Raw genomic sequence first — 16,706 nt, 5'->3', positions numbered from 1 at the left:
TCATCAGTGGTGCCAGACATTTCATCGCTATCCAAAGCTAAAGGCTGTTCTCCCATCTGCCTTTGATTTTTTGGCTGGAGAAGGCAGAGCTGGAGTCTCTCTGGTCCCAGTTAAGGGAGGGGAATGAAGTAGTTCGCTCTCCACTCCAGAGGTTTGCTCTAGGATGACTCAGCTCTATGGTCATGTGTCTAAAGATAAATAGCGGGCTATCTGCTTTTTGTTAAGAACTTTATTCACACCCTGTAATGACTGAGCTCAATCCAACGACATCTTCCCATGGCCATAGTTCCTTCCTTTTTTGAAACAGGGTCTTGCTCTGTTGCCCAGTGCAGTAGCATGATCATAGCTCACTGCAGCTTGAACTCCTGGGTTCAAGAGACCTTTCTGCATCAGCCTCCTGAGTAGCTGGGATTACAGGCGTGCACCACCATGCCGAGCTAATTTTTCATTTTTTCTTTTTCTTTTTTTATTGAGACAGAGTCTCGCTCTATCACCTGGGCTGGAGTGCAGTGGTGCGATCTCGGCTCACTGCAACCTCTGCCTCCTGGGTTCAAGTGATTCTCCCACCTTAGCCTTCCGAGTATCAGGATTACAAGCATGCACCACCATGTCTGGCTAATTTTTCTATTTTTAGTAGAAACAGGGTTTCACCATGTTGGCCACGATGGTCTTGAACTCCTGACCTCAGGTGATCCGCCTGCCTTGGCTTCCCAAAGTGCTGAGATTACAGGTGCGAGCCACCACACCCAGCCTTCTAGCTAATTTCTCCACTTTTTGGTAGAGACGGGGTCTCGTTATGTTGCCCAGGCTGGTCTGGAACTCCTGGCCTCAAGCGATCCTCCTGCCTCAGTTGCCCAAAGTACTGGAATTACAGATGTGAGCCACCACACCCAGCCACGTTACCCTCCTGAGGCTGAGGTCTACAGCCTGCAAATCCAATGGACACTGACCACTCCCTATGCAATCTACCTATAGCTTCCCAATGAGCCACCGGAAAGAAGGCCTCACCGTTTAACACTGCACAGCCCGTGCCACCGCACGCAGCCTGTCGCACCTTCCCCACTCCTGAGAAGTGTAAGCACCGGGGCACGTTCACCTGAACCAAAGAAAGGAGCCACACTGTTAGGAAAGCAAACCAGTAAGGACCAGGAAGTGTTCTGGTCTTAGGTACAGAGTAGCTGAGTCCCAGTTCATTCATTCACTCCAGAGATGCTTCCTGAACATCACATGCCAAGCATTCTACTAGGGGCTGGGGTATAATGGTAAGCAAAAGAGACCCAGTTTCCACGCTCAGAGAGTTGTAGTCTAGTGGAGGAGGCAGATGTCAACCAAAGTTAACATGAAATGACATCTGTGGCCAGGTGTGGTGGCTCACGCCTGTAATCCCAGCACTCTGGGAGGCCGAGGCAGGCAGATCACTTGAGATCAGGAGTTCGAGACCAGCCTGGCCAACATGGTGAAACCCCGTCTCTATTAAAAATACAAAAATTAGCTGGGCGTGGTGGCAAGTGCCTGTAGTCCCAGCTACTCGGAGGGCTGAGCCAGGAAAATTGCTTGAACCCAGGAAGTGGAGGTTACAGTGAGCCGTGATCACACCACTGCACTCCATCCTGGGTAACAGAGCAAGATCCAATCTCTAAATAAATAAATAAAGTGTATTGTTTTAATCTGCTAAGTATTGGGGCCTTTTGTTATGTGGCAATATATAACAATGGCATGCCACTGGATCTGTCCCCCACAGGAAGGCCATGGGTGACATTTCTCTCAGGCCTTGGTAGCTGGGAGAGCCATACTTCTCCCCAACACCTTATTTGCCGTTTATCTTACGGAAACAAAGAATCATTTAAATGGCCATGTTTCTTCTTTGCTTTCCCTACTAGGAAGCTCACAGCCAAATTTGCAACCACTTCTAGCTACTGTACCTGACCACAGGGGAGGCTTTTTAAAATCTTATTAGCTGACTTTTACTTTCCCTTTGTGCAGATTTCTCTATTAACACATATTTAAAACCCTGCTGTATGTTGTCAGAAATTTGATCATATCAAGGAATGTAGTATGTTTATTTATTAGAGATGGGATCTCACTATGGTGCCCAGGCTGGAGTCCAGCAGCTATTCAAAGCAGCATGATCACAACACACTGCAATCTCAAACCGCAGCACTGCACCAGCCAGGTACAGCAGTGGTCATGCCTATAATCCCGGCAGTTTGGGAGGCTGAAGTGGGAGAATCACTTGGGGACAGGAGTTTGAGACCAGGCTGGGCAAAAAAGCAAGACCCTGTCTCTACAACAAAATTTTTTGTAAATTAGCTGAGTGTGATGGTGTGCACCTATAGTCCCAGTTACTAGGGCGGCTGAGCCGGGAAGATTGCTGGAGCCAGGAGTTCGAGGCTGCAGCGAGCTATGATAGCACTCCAGCCTGGACAACAAAGTGAGACCCTATGTCTAAAAAAAAACAAAACCAAAACCAACAAACAAATAAACAAAAAACTAGCCATTAGCAATATGGGGTTGTTTGGAGGAGTCATTAAAATGTTCTGAAATTAGAGAGTGGTAACAGTTGCACAGCCTTGTGAATATGTTAATACTAAAATCCACTAAATTGTAAACTTTAAAATGGTGAATTATGGTGTGTGAATCATATCTCTATTTTTTGAATTGGCCGTTAGTTGGTAATTGTGGAATATGAGTGATGGGACGAAACAGATTAGTTACACAATTGACATGGTTTGGATCTGTGTCCCCACCCAAATCTCACGTTGAAATGTAAACCCTGGCTGGGCGCGGTGGCTCATGCCTGTAATCCCAGGACTTTGGGAGGCCGAGGCGGGCGGATCACAAGGTCAGGAGATCATCCTGGCTAACACGGTGAAACCCTGTCTCTACTAAAAAAAATACAGGCCAGGTGCGGTGGCTCAAGCCTGTAATCCCAGCACTTTGGGAGGCTGAGATGGGCGGATCACGAGGTCAGGAGATCGAGACCAGCCTGGCTAACACGGTGAAACCCTGTCTCTACTAAAAAAATACAAAAACTAGCCGGGCGAGGTGGCGGGCGCCTGTAGTCCCAGCTACTCAGGAGGCTGAGGCAGGAGAATGGCGTAAACCCGGAAGGCGGAGCTTGCAGTGAGCTGAGATCCGGCCACTGCACTCCAGCCTAGGCGACAGAGCGAGACTCTGTCTCAAAAAATAAAAATAAAAAAAATTCAAAAAATTAGCTGGGTGTGTTGGCAGCCTCCAGCTACTCGGGAGGCTGAGCCAGAGAATGGCGTGAACCTGGGAGGCAGAGGTTGCAGTGAGCTGAGATCGGGTCACTGCATTCCAGCCTGGGAGACAGAGCTAGACTCTGTCTCAAAAAAAAAAAAAAAAAAAAAAAATGTAAACTCCAATGCTGGAGGTGGGGCCTGGTGGGAGATGACTGGATCACGGGGGGTGGTTTCTCATGGTTTAACCTCACCCACTTTGGTCCTCCTGAGATCTGGTCACTTAAAAGTGTGTGGCATGTAATCCCAGCACTTTGGGAGGCTGAGGGGGGCAGATCACGAGGTCAAGAGATCGAGACCATCCTGGACAACATGGTGAAACCCCGTCTCTACTAAAAATACAAAAATTAGCCGGGCATGGTGGCAGGTACCTGTAGTCCCAGCTAGTCGGGGGCCTGAGTCAGGAGAATTGCTTGAATCCGGGAGGTGGAGGTTGCAGTGAGCCAAGACTGCACCACTGCACTCCAGCCTGCCAAGAGAGTGACACACTGTCTCAAAAAAAAAAAAAAAAGTGTGGGGCGGCTGCCCTGCTATGGAGTAGTCATTCTTTATTCCTTTAGTTGTTCTTTTTTTTCTTTTTTTGAGACGAAGTCTTGCTCTTGTCCACCAGGCTGCAGTGCAATGGTGCAATCTCGGCTCACTGCAACCTCCACCTCCTGTGTTCAAGCGATTCTCCTGCCTCAGCCTCCTGAGTAGCTGGGATTACAGGTACCTGTCACCACACCCGGCTAATTTTTGTATTTTGTTTTAGTAGAGACGGGGTTTCACCATGTTTGCCAGGCTGGTCTTGAACGCCTGACCTCAGGTGATCTGCCCGACTTGTCCCCTGGGATTACAGGCATGAGTCACCATGCCCAGCCTATTTGCTTTGTTTTGAGACAGAGTCTTGCTCTGTCACCCAGGCTGGAAGGCGGTGGCACGATCTCAGCTCACTGCACTCTCCGAGCGATTCAATTCTCATGCCTCAGCCTCCTGAGTACCTGGGATTACAGGCATGCACCACCACACCTGGCTAATTTTTGTATTTTTTTTGTAGAGATGGGGTTTTGCCATGTTGTCCAGGCTGGTCTTGAACTCTTGACCTCAAGTGATCTGCCTGTCTCGGCCTTTCAAAGTGCTGGGATTACAGGTGTGAGCCACCACACCCGGCTCCTTAACACTTTAATGTTTCCAAACCTCCCAGCACCACGCCGTCGGTGACCGCATACCTGTGTGGAGTCAGTGACAGAGGCCAGCTGCAGGTACTCCGAGTTTCCCCAACCAAAAAGTCCTCCGTCGGCGGACACGGCCAGGCAGCAATCACCATAGGTGGTAACTTGGACAATGTTCACTCCTGCCAGGTCTCCACCCAGCTTGGTGGGCGCGCTGGTGATATTGTAGTGACCCAGACCTAACACAGTGGAAAAGACGGATTTTTAATTATTTGCTCTTTTAACAAACACATACACAGACTTACTATATGCCAAGTGCAGTTTTAAGCACTTAACAAATATCAGCTCAGAAATCCTAATCTGGGGCTGGGCGCCGTAGCTCACATCTGCAATCCCAACACTGAGAGGCTGAGGTGGGCAGACCACTTGAGGTCAGGAGTTCGAGATCAGCCTGGTCAACATGGCGAAACCCTGTCTCTATTAAAAAAAAAAAAAAAAATTACAAAAATTATCAGGGCATAATGGTACATGCCTGTAATCCCAGCTACTCAGGAGGCTGAGGCACAAGAATTGCTTGAACCTGGGAGGCAGAGGTTCCAGTTAAGCCGAGATTGTGCCACTGCACTCTAGCCTTGGCAAGAGTGAGACTGTCTCAAAAAATAAAAAAAAGAAAGAAAAAGAAAGAAAAGAAAAGAGAGAGAGGGAGGAAGGAAGGAAGAAAGGAAGGAAGGAAGGAAATTCTAATCTGCTTATTTGCATGCTCATACAACTTATTTATTATTTTTGAGACAGAGTCTCACTCTGTTGCCCTGGCTGCAGTGCAGTGGCGTGATCTCAGCTCACTGCAATCTCCACCTCCTGGGTTCAAGCAATTTTTTAATTCTTGTGCCTTAGCCGCCTCCCAAGAAGCTGAGATCACAGGCATGCACCACCATACCCAGCTAATTTTTGTATTTTTCGTAGAGATGGGGTTTTGTCATATTGGCGAGGCTAGTCTCAAACTCCTGACCTCAGGTGATCTGCCCGTCTCAGCTTCCCAAAATGCTGGGATTATAGGCGTGAGCCACAGTGCCTGGTCTAAAATTTTTTTTTTAATTGAAATAGAGATAGCATCTCACTATGTTGCCCAGGTTGGTATCGAACTCCTTGGCTCAAGCAATCCTCCTGCCTCAGCCTCCCAAAGTGCTTAGATTACAGGTGTGCACCACCTGCCCGATCACAACAAGCAATTTCTAATGCACTGGTGGTCTTGCTAGAAATAAAGAAAATCTCTAAGAGCCCATGCCATCCCCAACACCACTCCCAAAAAACAGGGAACTTAAAATGGCATGGTTAACAGTCAGCAGAGAGGCCGGGCGCGGTGGCTCACACCTGCAATCCCAGCACTTTGGGAGGCCGAGGTGGGTGGATCATGAGGTCAGGAGTTCAAGACCAGCCTGACCAAGATGGTGAAACTCCGTCTCTACAAAAATTAGCCGGGTGCGGTGGCAGGCACCTGTAATCCCAGCTACTCGGGAGGCTGAGGCTGGAGAATCACTCAAACCCGGGTGGCAACAGTTGAAGTAAGCCAAGATCATGCCACTGCACTCTGGCCTGGGTGACAAAAACAAACAAACAAACAAACAAAACAGCAGAGAAAAGGACAGGCAGGACCTGCCCAAAAGCAAATGTCATTATCGGCACTTGCTATGGGGGTAACCCGTGGGCAGCAGCCCAAGGCAGAACATTGAACGGTAGACTCCTGCCTTCAACCGGGGTCCTCAAAGGGGCCTGTTCCTCAGCAGGTGAATGGATCAACCATGGTGCATCCAGACAATGTAATGTTTGTTATTTAGCACTAAAAAGCAGTAAGCTGCCAAGCCATGGAAAGGCATGGAGGAAACTTAAAATACATGATACTGATTAAAATAAGCCTATCTGAAAAGGTTACATACTATAGGATTCTAGCTATACGGCATTCTGAAAAAGTCAAACTATGCAGATAGTAAAAAGACTGGGGCCGGGCACAGTGGCTCATGCCTGTAATCCCAGTGCTTTGAGAGGCCTAGGCGGGCGGATCATGAGGTAAGATCGAGACCATCCTGGCTGACACAATGAAACTCCGTCTCTACTAAAAAATACGAAAAATTAGCCGGGCATGGTGGCAGGCGCCTGTAGTCCCAGCTACTCGGGAGGCTGAGGCAGGAGAATGGCGTGAACCCGGGAGGCGGAGCTTGCAGAGAGCCAAGATCGCACCACTGCATTCCAGCCTGGGTGACAGAGTGAGACATTGTCTCGAAAAAAAATAATAATAATAATAAATAAAATTTTTAAAACTTTTTAAAAGCCTCAAACAGCTTGTTCTTGTTGCTAAAAGACTCAGAACTCCTCTGTTGAGTGGCCAAAGATACCCCAATGCTCTCTCAGTTCATTTTTTTTTGAGATGGAGTCTCGCTCTGTTGCCCAGGCTGGAGTGCGGTGGTGAGATCTTGGCTCACTGCAACCTCTGCCTCCCAGGTTCAAGCAATTCTCCTGCCTCAGCCTCCCTAGTAGCTGGTATTACAGCCATGTGCCACCACACCTGGCTAATTTTTATATTTTTAGTAGAGACAGGGTTTCACCATGGTGGCCAGGCTGGTCTCAAACTCCTGACCTCAAGTGATCGACCCACCTTGGCCTCCCAAAGTGCTGGGATTACAGGTGTGAGCCACCACACCCAGCCTTCTCTCAGTTTATTTCTGTGGGAGCCAGTGCTGAGGGGAATGGAAGAGATGCAAAAAAAATAGTATTACAGGAGGGCACAGTGGTTCCCACCTGGAATCCCAGCACACCAAGAGGCCACAGCAGGCAGACTGCTTAAGGTCAGGAGTTCAAGACCAGCCTGGGCAACATGGCGAAACCCTGTTGCTACAAAAAATAAGCTGGGCTTGTTGGCTCACGCCTGCTGTCCCAGCTATTCTGGAGGCTGTGATGGGAGGATCACCTGAGCCTGGGAGTTTGAGACTACAGTGAGATGTGATCGCGCCACTGCACTCCAGCTTGGGCAATGGAGCCAAAAACAGTGTTCCTCAGAAAGTGATAAGAGGTAAGAGCTGAATTAAGGAAGAAGGGTGCCGGGCACAGTGGCTCAAGCCTGTAATCCCAGCACTTTGGGAGGCCGAGACGGGCGGATCACAAGGTCAGGAGATCGAGACCATCCTGGCTAACACGGTGAAACCCCGTCTCTACTAAAAAATACAAAAAAACTAGCCGAGCGAGGTGGCGGGCGCCTGTAGTCCCAGCTACTTGGGAGGCTGAGGCAGGAGAATGGCGTGAACCCGGGAGGCGGAGCTTGCAGTGAGCTGAGATCCGGCCACTGCACTCCAGCCCGGGCGACAGAGCAAGACTCTGTCTCAAAAAAAAAAAAAAAAAAAAGGAAGAAGGGTTCCATAAATGCCCTACAGCTTACAGCTCCACATGACATGGACCGAGAACTTTCACGACCCCAGTGCATGAAAAGAACTCTACCTGTTTGCCCATCAGCGCCCCATCCACAAGAATAGACTTCTCCTTTATCCGTCAGGAACAGACTATGATCCTGACCACAGGCGACCTAGCAGACAAACAGAGGTAAGGGGGATGAGAAGAAATGCTTAGAACCCTGGTGTCCTCATCCAAAGAAGGACCAGCACCATCGCCTGCCACTCCTGGGGACCTGGAGCATGGGCCAGGCAGGCTGCTCCACGCTCATCTTACTCCTTGTCAATCCACCAGTCTCCCACTGCATTGAAACTGCTCTTGTTAAAGTAAAACGCAGATCTCCAAAGGGGCAAATCCAAGAGCTCTGCCGTCCATCCCACACCATCTCCAAAGAACCACCCCTCCTCCATAACCCTTCTCCTCCCAGCCCACTCTTCTACTCTCTCACAGCTTCCAGCCTTGCTCGTGCACTCAGCCTCTACTTCAGACCCTTTGCTGTTGGGATCTCTCTCCAGGGTCTCTCTCCTGCCCTCCCCTCTCCTCACTCCTCATGCTACCCTGGGAGACGGCAGCCACTCCCAATGCTTAACTGTGTCCTCTGCACTGTGATCTCTGGTCTCAACCACTCTCCCCAGTTCCAGACTCATTTTTCTAACTGCCTAATGAAAAGCGCCATCTACTGAACGATTTTTATACCAGGCACTGTGCTAAGTCAATATCCAAAACCACCGAGTAAGAAACTGAATCTCAGCTGGGCACAGCGACTCACTCTTGTAATCCCAGCACTTTGGGAGGCTGAGGCATGTGGATCACCTGAGGCCAGGAGTTCAAGACCAGCCTGGCCAACATGGTAAAACCCCATCTCTACTAAAAATATAAAAATTAGCCAGGTGTGGTGGCGCATGCCTGTAATCCCAACTACTCGGGAGTCTGAGGCACGAGAATCACTTGAATCCAAGAAGTGGAGGTTGCTGTGGGCTGAGATCGTGCCACTGCACTAAAAAAAAAAGAAGAAAAAAAGAAGAAAAAGAAACAGTCTTAGAGATGTCTGGTAACTTGTACAAAGTCACTCAGTCTAATAGGTGAAGGAGGCCTGGTATGGTGGCTTACACCCATAATCCCAGCATTTTGGACGGCCAAGGCAGAAGGATGGTTTGAGGCCAAGGGTTTGAGACCAGTTTAAGACCTGGCCAACAGAGTGAGAATCTCTCTCTTTAAAATAAAATAATTAGCCGAGGATGATGTATGCCTGTAGACCCAGTTACTCAGGGGGCTGAGGCAAGAAGATCACTTGGGCCCAAGAGTTCAAGGCTGCAGTGAGCTATGATCGCACCACTGCATTCCAGCCTAGGCAACAGAGTGAGACCCTGCCTCTAAAAAATTTTCAAATATGGCCAGGCGCGGTGGCTCACGCCTGTAATCCCAGCACTTTGGGAGGCCAAGACGGGCAGATCATGAGGTCAGGAGATCGAGACCACCCTGGCTAACACGGTGAAACCCTGTCTCTACTAAAAATACAAAAATTAGCCAGGCATGGTGATGCGCGCCTATAGTCCCAGCTACTCGGGAGGCTGAGGCAGAAGAATGGTATGAACCCGGGAGGCAGAGCTTGCAGTGAGCCGAGATGGTGCCATTGCACTCCAGCCTGGGCAACAGAGCAAGACTCCATCTCAAAAAAAAAAAAAAAAAAAAAAAAATTTTTCAAATAAAACCAAAAAGCCATATCACAGTATAATTAGTGCTGTGGTGTTCTAGGCCAGCTGTATTTTGCTCTCCATTTTATTCACATCCCCAGAATAGTGCCTGGCTCATGGTAGGTACCTATAATAAATATTTAAATGCATATATGCATGAATACAGCAAGTGCTGTGATACTTTTGCTTCAGCCTCCCCAGATGCTGAGGTTACAGGCGTGAGCCAGCACATCCGGCCTCAGTGAGCTTTTTAACTTGTTCACCCACTAGAGCGTCATCCCCAAAAATCTTTTTTTTGAGACAGAGTCTTGCTCTGTCGTCCAGGCTGGAGTGCAGTGGTGCAATCTCTTGGCTCATTGCAGCCTCCACCTCCCAGGTTCAAGCAATTCCTGTGCCTCAGCCTCCTGAGTAGCTGGGATTACAGGCATGCGCCACCATACCCAGCTACTTTTTATATTTTTAGTAGAGATGGGGTTTCGCCATGTTGGCCAGGCTGGTCTGGAACTCCTGACTTCAGGTGATCCACCTGCCTCGGCCTCCCAAAGTGCTGGGATTACAGGTATGAGCCACCACGTCTGGTCCCAAAAGCTTATTAAACTTGGTATCCCTAGAATCTAGTATAAATCCTGGCCTATAGTAGGTAGGCTATAATTTTTACTAAAATAATTTAATTCAGAAAATTCCCCTAACAAATTTGCCATCACCCGACCCAAATCTCAACTTTTCAAAAGCACCCGAGGAACAGAATAAGCAGCTCTCGGCCCATCTCTCTTACCTGGACCACCTGGCCATCGAAGTCCTGCATTCTGTGGACTCTGTGACTTTCACTACAGCCAGGAACAAATTGGGAAGAAGCAAGGGATGCGGTCACGACAAGCACTGTGCAGCCTTTTCCCTGTCACCCCAACTGATGGTCTGTCCCCTCCGCACACACTGTAACTGTTATGGTAACTCTCAAGGTCAAATTTGAGGCCAAGTCAGGCCTGGGCATGAAAGTAAAACAAAACAAAATCCTAGGTGATTTTGACACGCAGCCAAAGTTGAGAGTTACCGGTATTGAGGCCCTCCAACATCATACAAGGAACTAGAGGGAAATGTTTTTAAACACTAAAATGAAAAGAATTGACTGGGCACGATGGCTCACGCCTGTAATTCCAGCACTTTTGGAGGCCGAGGCGGGTGGATTACTTGAGGTCTGGAGTTTGAAACCAGCCTGGCCAACATGACGAAAACCCATCTCTACTAAAAATACAAAAAATTAGCCAGGTGTGGTGGCAGGCACCTGTAATACCAGCTACTTCGGAGGCTGAGACATGAGAATCGCTTGAACCTGGGAGGTGGAAGTTGCAGTGAGCCGAGATCTCACCTGCACTCCAGTCTGCGTGACACAGTGAGACTCTGTCTCAAACAAACAAAAAATGAATAAAATGAAAAAAACAGAAATAAAGGGGAATGTTTAAAAATCAATTTGATAAAATAAAAACTCAATTTGTAAAAATTCATCCTAAGAGGGCCGGGAGCGGTGGCTCACGCCCATAATCCCAGCACTTTGGGAGGCCAAGGTGGGGAGATTGTGAGGTCAAGAGATGGAGAACATCCTGGCCAACATGGTGAAACCCCATCTCTACTAAAACTACAAAAATTAGCTGGGTGTGCTGGTGTGTGTCTGTAGTCCCAACTACTTGGGAGGCTGAGGCAGGAAAATCGCTTGAACCTGGGAGACGGAGGTTGCAGTGAGCCGAGATCGCGCCATTGAACTCTGGCCTGGCGAGAGAGTAAGACTCCATCCCCCCAAAAAAAAAAAAAAGATTTATCCAAAGAAGTTTTACACATCAAAACCAATGCTCACGCCCCTTCTTCTCCCACCAAGCTAATGCATGGCACTCAACCTGAAACAGACAGGACTCCCCCAGCTTTCTGCTGAGTTCTCACGGCCCCCTCTCAGGCATGCCTCTGACCGTCCCATGGGTTTACCACAGTCATCTCCCTAGAAATGTTTGACATTTAACCCAACATGGGGAAGGGGTAGGCCTTCTGGGAACTCACCTGTAAATTTCATTTTCGATCACCTTCTTCCACACTGTCCATAAGAATTGTTTCCCATGCTGAAGACTAAAAATACCACCACCGATTAAATCAGTTCTGCAGGTTTGTGGGATCCTAGAATGTGAGGACTGGAAGGGGTCTCATTGGTGGTCCCGTCCTGGTTAGCTCACCCCCCTCCTCCAACAGCCCCTGGGTTTCCTTCTCCAACTTTCTTAGGCTCTGCAGAAACTCCCAAGAGGCGTGTGGGGGTCTAGATCCACCCTCCCCTCCTGGCCCTAGATCCACCTCTTGGGAATTCCACCTTCTGAGGCTAGAATTGCACTCCCTGTACCTGTCACCAGGCTGCCTTTAACACCAATCCCCTCTAGAAAGAGCTCCTAAACGCCACCTCCGCCTTCTCCTACAGAGCACACTCAGCCAGAAAATGAAATTTGAAGCTAGGCACAGTGGCTCATGACTAATCCCAGGGCTTTGGGAGGCCAAGGCAGGTAGATCACTTGAGGTTAGGAGTTTAAGGCCAGACTGGCCAGTATGGTGAAATCTCGTCTCTACTAAAAATACAAAAATTAGCTGAGCGCAGTGGTGGGTGCCTGTAATCCCAGCTACTCGGGAGACTGAGGCAGGAGAATCACTTGAACCCAGGAGGTAGAAGCTGCAGTGAGCCGAGATCCTGCCACTGCACTCCAGCCTGGGTGACAGAGCAAGACTTTGTCACAGATTAAAAAAAAGAAAAAGAAAATGAAATGTGAAAAATGTAATTCACACTGACCTTTCCCTGGAAAGAACCCCTTTTCTAAAAAGGGGCCAGGTTACCCAGGGGCCCAGACTCTGAAAGCCCCCAACCACTTAGAAGATACGTTAGCAAACAAGCTTCTTTCAATACCAACAGAAAAAGCCACCTTTGGCTGGGCGCCGTGGCTCCCACCTCTAATTCCAGCACTTTGGGAAGCCAAGGCAGGCGGGTCACCCGAGGTCAGGTGTTCAAGACCAGCATGGCCAACGTGGTGAACTCCCATCTCTACAAAAAATACAAAAATTAGTTGGGCGTGGTGGCAGCCACCTGTAATCCCAGCTACACGGGAGGCTGAGGCCGGAGAATCACTTGAACCCGGGAGGCAAAGGTTGCAGTGAGCCAAGATCATGCCACTGCACTCCAGCCTGGGCAGCAGAGCGAGACTGTCTCAAAAAAAAAAAAAAAAGAAAAAATAGAAAAAGCCACCTCTACACACCACCCAGTTCAGTGACTTCACAGCAAATGGATGAGGCTGCCTTGTGTGCAGTTCTATTTACAAATACATATGATTCTCCAAGAACCTGAGAGTGGACCACATAAGAATCAACAAGCTGTGCCCAGCTGTCTTGAGCAATCCCACCGATCTGCTCAGGAAATGCCACGGTTCACTCATTAGATGTGGTTCAATCGAACAAGCCACTCAGGCCTGATCTGAGGCTCCAGTTCATAGGGAAATGGTCCCCACACTCCTCCACCACCCTTCAGTAGGTCAACTTACCTCCTTCCCTGTCAGTCAATACAAGAGAGTGAGCTCGGCCGCAGGAGACCTGCAGCACCCGTGTCTCCTGAGGTCTGTCCAGAGGCAGGGAGACGGGTGAGGGCTCCAACACATACTCATAGCCCCTCGCTGGAAAAGACACAGGACACTGATTGAGAGACATGCATTTCTAACACTGGGAATCATACTGTCCAACTCCACACTACTACACTGGAAAAAACAGAGTCGGAGGTAGGAAAGACTCATCAAGGCAGGTAAGTAACGGGCAGAGCGAGGACCAGAAGCCCAACTCCCAGCTCATGCCATGGGAGTTACACAAGCAGGTTCCAGAAAAGCATACTTGGTCTTCTGGCCAGGCGCAGTGGCTCATGCCTGTAATCTCAGCACTTTGGAAGGCCGAGGGAGGCAGATCACTTGAGGTCAGGAGCTCGAGACCAGCCTGGCCAAAATGGTGAAACCCTGTCTCTACTTAAAAAACAAAAATTAGCTGGGCGTGGTGGCAGGCGCCTGTAATCCCAGCTATTTGTGAGGCTGAGGCAGGAGAAATGCTTGAACCTGGGAGGCGGAGGTTGCAGTGAGCCGAGATGGCGCCACTGCACTCCGGCCTGGGGAAAAAGAGCCGAGACTTCATGCGGGGTGTGGGGGGGAGGGGGGAAGTAGGGGGTGGGGAAGCATACTTGGTCTTCTTATTAAAGAAATCTTGGCTGGGTACAGTGGCTCATGCCTGTAATTCCAGCACGGGAGGGAGGCCAAGGCGGGCGGATCACCTGAGGTCAGAAGTTCGAGACCAACCTGGCCAACATGGTGAAACCCCCGTCTCTACTAAAAATACAAAATTAGCCAGACATTATGGTAGACACCTGTAGTCCCAGCTACTCAGGAGGCTCAGGCAGGAGAATCGCTCGAACCCAGGAGGCGGAGGTTGTCAGTGAGCCAAGACTGCACCACTGCACTCCAGCCTGGGAGACAGAGCGAGACACGGTTTAAAACTATATATATATATATATACAAAAATACAGAAATCAGCCGAGCATTATGGTGCATGCCTGTGGTCTCAGCTACTTAGGAGGCTGAGGTGGCAGGATCACTTGGGCCAGGGAGGTTAAGGCTGCAGTGAGCAGTGATCATGACACTGCACTCTAGCATGGGTGACAGGGCAAAACCCTGGCCCCCACCCCCTCAAAAAATTAAACTGTTGGAATTTGCTTCAAATTTATTGAGGGGGAAGGTGGGAAAAATGAAGAAAACAAGACTGGCATGAGTTGATGACGCCTGAAGCTGGTGATGCTACATCATACTACTCTGTACACTTTTTTTTTTTTTTTTTTGAGACGGAGTCTCACTCTGTCGCCCAGGCTGGAGTGCAGTGGCGCGATCTCGGCTCACTGCAACCTCTGCCCCTCCAGGTTTAAGCAATTATCTGCCTCAGCCTCCGGAGTAGCTGGGACTACAGGCGCCTGCCACAACGCCCGGCTAATTTTTTTGTATTTTTAGTAGAGACGGGGTTTCACCATCTTGGCCAGGCTGGTCTTGAACTCCCGACCTCGTGATCCACCCGCCTCGGCCTCCCGAAGTGCTGGGATTACAGGTGTGAGTCACCACACCCAGCCTCTGTACACTTCTGGACATCTAAAATTGCTCTGGATAAAAGGTATAAAAAATGTAATACAGACCAGGCACAGTGGCTCATGCCTGTAATCCCAGCACTTTGGGAGGCCGAGGCGGGTGGATCACCTGAGGTCGGGAGCTTGAGACCAGCCTGACCAACATAGAGAAAGCCCATCTCTACTAAAAATACAAAATTAGCCGGGTGTAGTAGCACATGCCTGTAATCCCAGCTACTCGGGAAGCTGAGGCAAGAGAATTGCTTAAACACAGGAGGAGGAGGCTACAGTAAGGAGGAGGCTGCAGTGAGCTGAGATCATGCCACTGCACTCCAGCCTGGGCAGCAAGAGTGAAACTCTGACTCAAAAAAAAATGTAATGTAACATCTTACAGCTAATAAAGACTTTAATACTGACTTATAAAAGACATCTGATACATAGTTTGGGCATGGTGGCTCACACCTATAATCCCAGCACTTTGGGAGGCCAAGGCAGGTGTATCACTTGAGGTCAGGAGTTCGAGACCAACCTGGCCAACATGGTGAAACGCCCATCTCTACTAAAATTCAAAAATTAGCCAGGTGTGGGCCGGGCGCGGTGGCTCAAGCCTGTAATCCCAGCACTTTGGGAGGCCGAGACGGGCGGATCACGAGGTCAGGAGATCGAGACCATCCTAGCTAACACGGTGAAACCCCGTCTCTACTAAAAATACAAAAAACTAGCCGGGCGAGGTGGCAGGCGCCTGTAGTCTCAGCTACTCAGGAGGCTGAGGCAGGAGAATGGCGTAAACCCGGGAGGCGGAGCTTGCAGTGAGCTGAGATCCGGCCACTGCACTCCAGCCTGGGCGACAGAGCGGAACTCCATCTCAAAAAAAAAAAAAAAAAAAAAATTAGCCAGGTGTGATGGCAGGTGCCTGTAGTACCAGCTACTCAGGAGGCTGAGGCAGGAGAATCACCTGAACCAGGGAGGCGGAGGTTACGTGAGCTGAGATCATGCCACTGCACTCCAGCCTGTGCGAGAGCAAGACTCCATCTCAAACAAACAAACAAAAAAGACATCTGATATAAAATAAGTGAAAAAAGACAGAAAACAAAATATATGCTACAATTAAAATTATGTAAAAATGTATTTGTCTGTGAACAAGGGAACAGGAAAAAAAAAAATGAGAGGTTTGTCCAGTATGTAGTTCTGGGTAATTTCCTCCCTATTTTAGGAACTCTTTCTTTTTTCCTATTTTTTTTTTTTTTTTTCTGAGACGGAGTCTGGCTCTATGCCCCAGGCTGGAGTGCAGTGGCGCGATCTCAGCTCACTGCAAGCTCCGCCTCCCGGGTTCACACCATTCTCCTGCCTCAGCCTCCCGAGTAGCTGCGGCTACAGGCATCCACCACCACACCCGGCTAATTTTTTTTTTTTTTTTTTTGAGACGGAGTCTGGCTCTGTCGCCCAGGCTGGAGTGCGGTGGCTGGATCTCAGCTCACTGCAAGGTCCGCCTCCCAGGTTCACGCCATTCTCCTGCCTCCGCCTCCCAAGTAGCTGGGACTACAGGCGCCCGCCTCGTCGCCCGGCTAGTTTTTTGTATTCTTTAGTAGAGACGGGGTTTCACCGTATTAGCCAGGATGGTCTCGATCTCCTGACCTTGTGATCCGCCCGTCTCGGCCTCCCAAAGTGCTGGGATTACAGGCTTGAGCCACCGCGCCCGGCCTTTTTTTGTATTTTTTAGTAGAGATGGGGTTTCACTGTGTTAGCCAGGATGGTCTTGATCTCCTGGCCTTGTGATCCGCCCGCCTCGGCCTCCCAAAGTGCTGGGATTACAGGCGTGAGCCACTGTGCCTGGCCTCTTTTTTCCTTTTTTTTTTTAAGAGACATGGTCTTGCTCTGTTGCGCAGGCTGGAGTGCAGTGGCGTAGTCACCACTCATTGCAGCCTCAAACTCCCGGGCTCAAGCAATCCTCCTACCTCAGCCTCTGGAGTAACCAGGATTATAGGTGCATGCCACCATGCTC

General features: G+C 49.4%; 1 protein-coding gene across 1 annotated transcript in view; it reads right to left on the bottom strand.

The window, feature by feature from the left end:
• The window catches only part of RCC1L (RCC1 like), a 39,008-nt gene that overhangs the window by 15,170 nt on the left and 7,132 nt on the right, over positions 1–16,706 (bottom strand). Inside the window, 7 exon segments of the mRNA XM_033192917.1 lie at positions 1,009–1,096; positions 4,469–4,650; positions 7,898–7,982; positions 10,319–10,370; positions 11,590–11,617; positions 11,620–11,655; positions 13,101–13,229. Of these exon segments, the coding sequence (XP_033048808.1) occupies positions 1,009–1,096; positions 4,469–4,650; positions 7,898–7,982; positions 10,319–10,370; positions 11,590–11,617; positions 11,620–11,655; positions 13,101–13,229 (600 nt within the window).

Source organism: Trachypithecus francoisi, unplaced genomic scaffold (assembly GCF_009764315.1).
Source record: "Trachypithecus francoisi isolate TF-2019V2 unplaced genomic scaffold, Tfra_2.0 Lachesis_group4, whole genome shotgun sequence".
NCBI lineage: Eukaryota > Metazoa > Chordata > Mammalia > Primates > Cercopithecidae > Trachypithecus > Trachypithecus francoisi.
The sequence above is the reverse complement of the archived record's forward strand: the minus strand, read 5'-3'. Positions and strand labels throughout refer to the sequence as shown.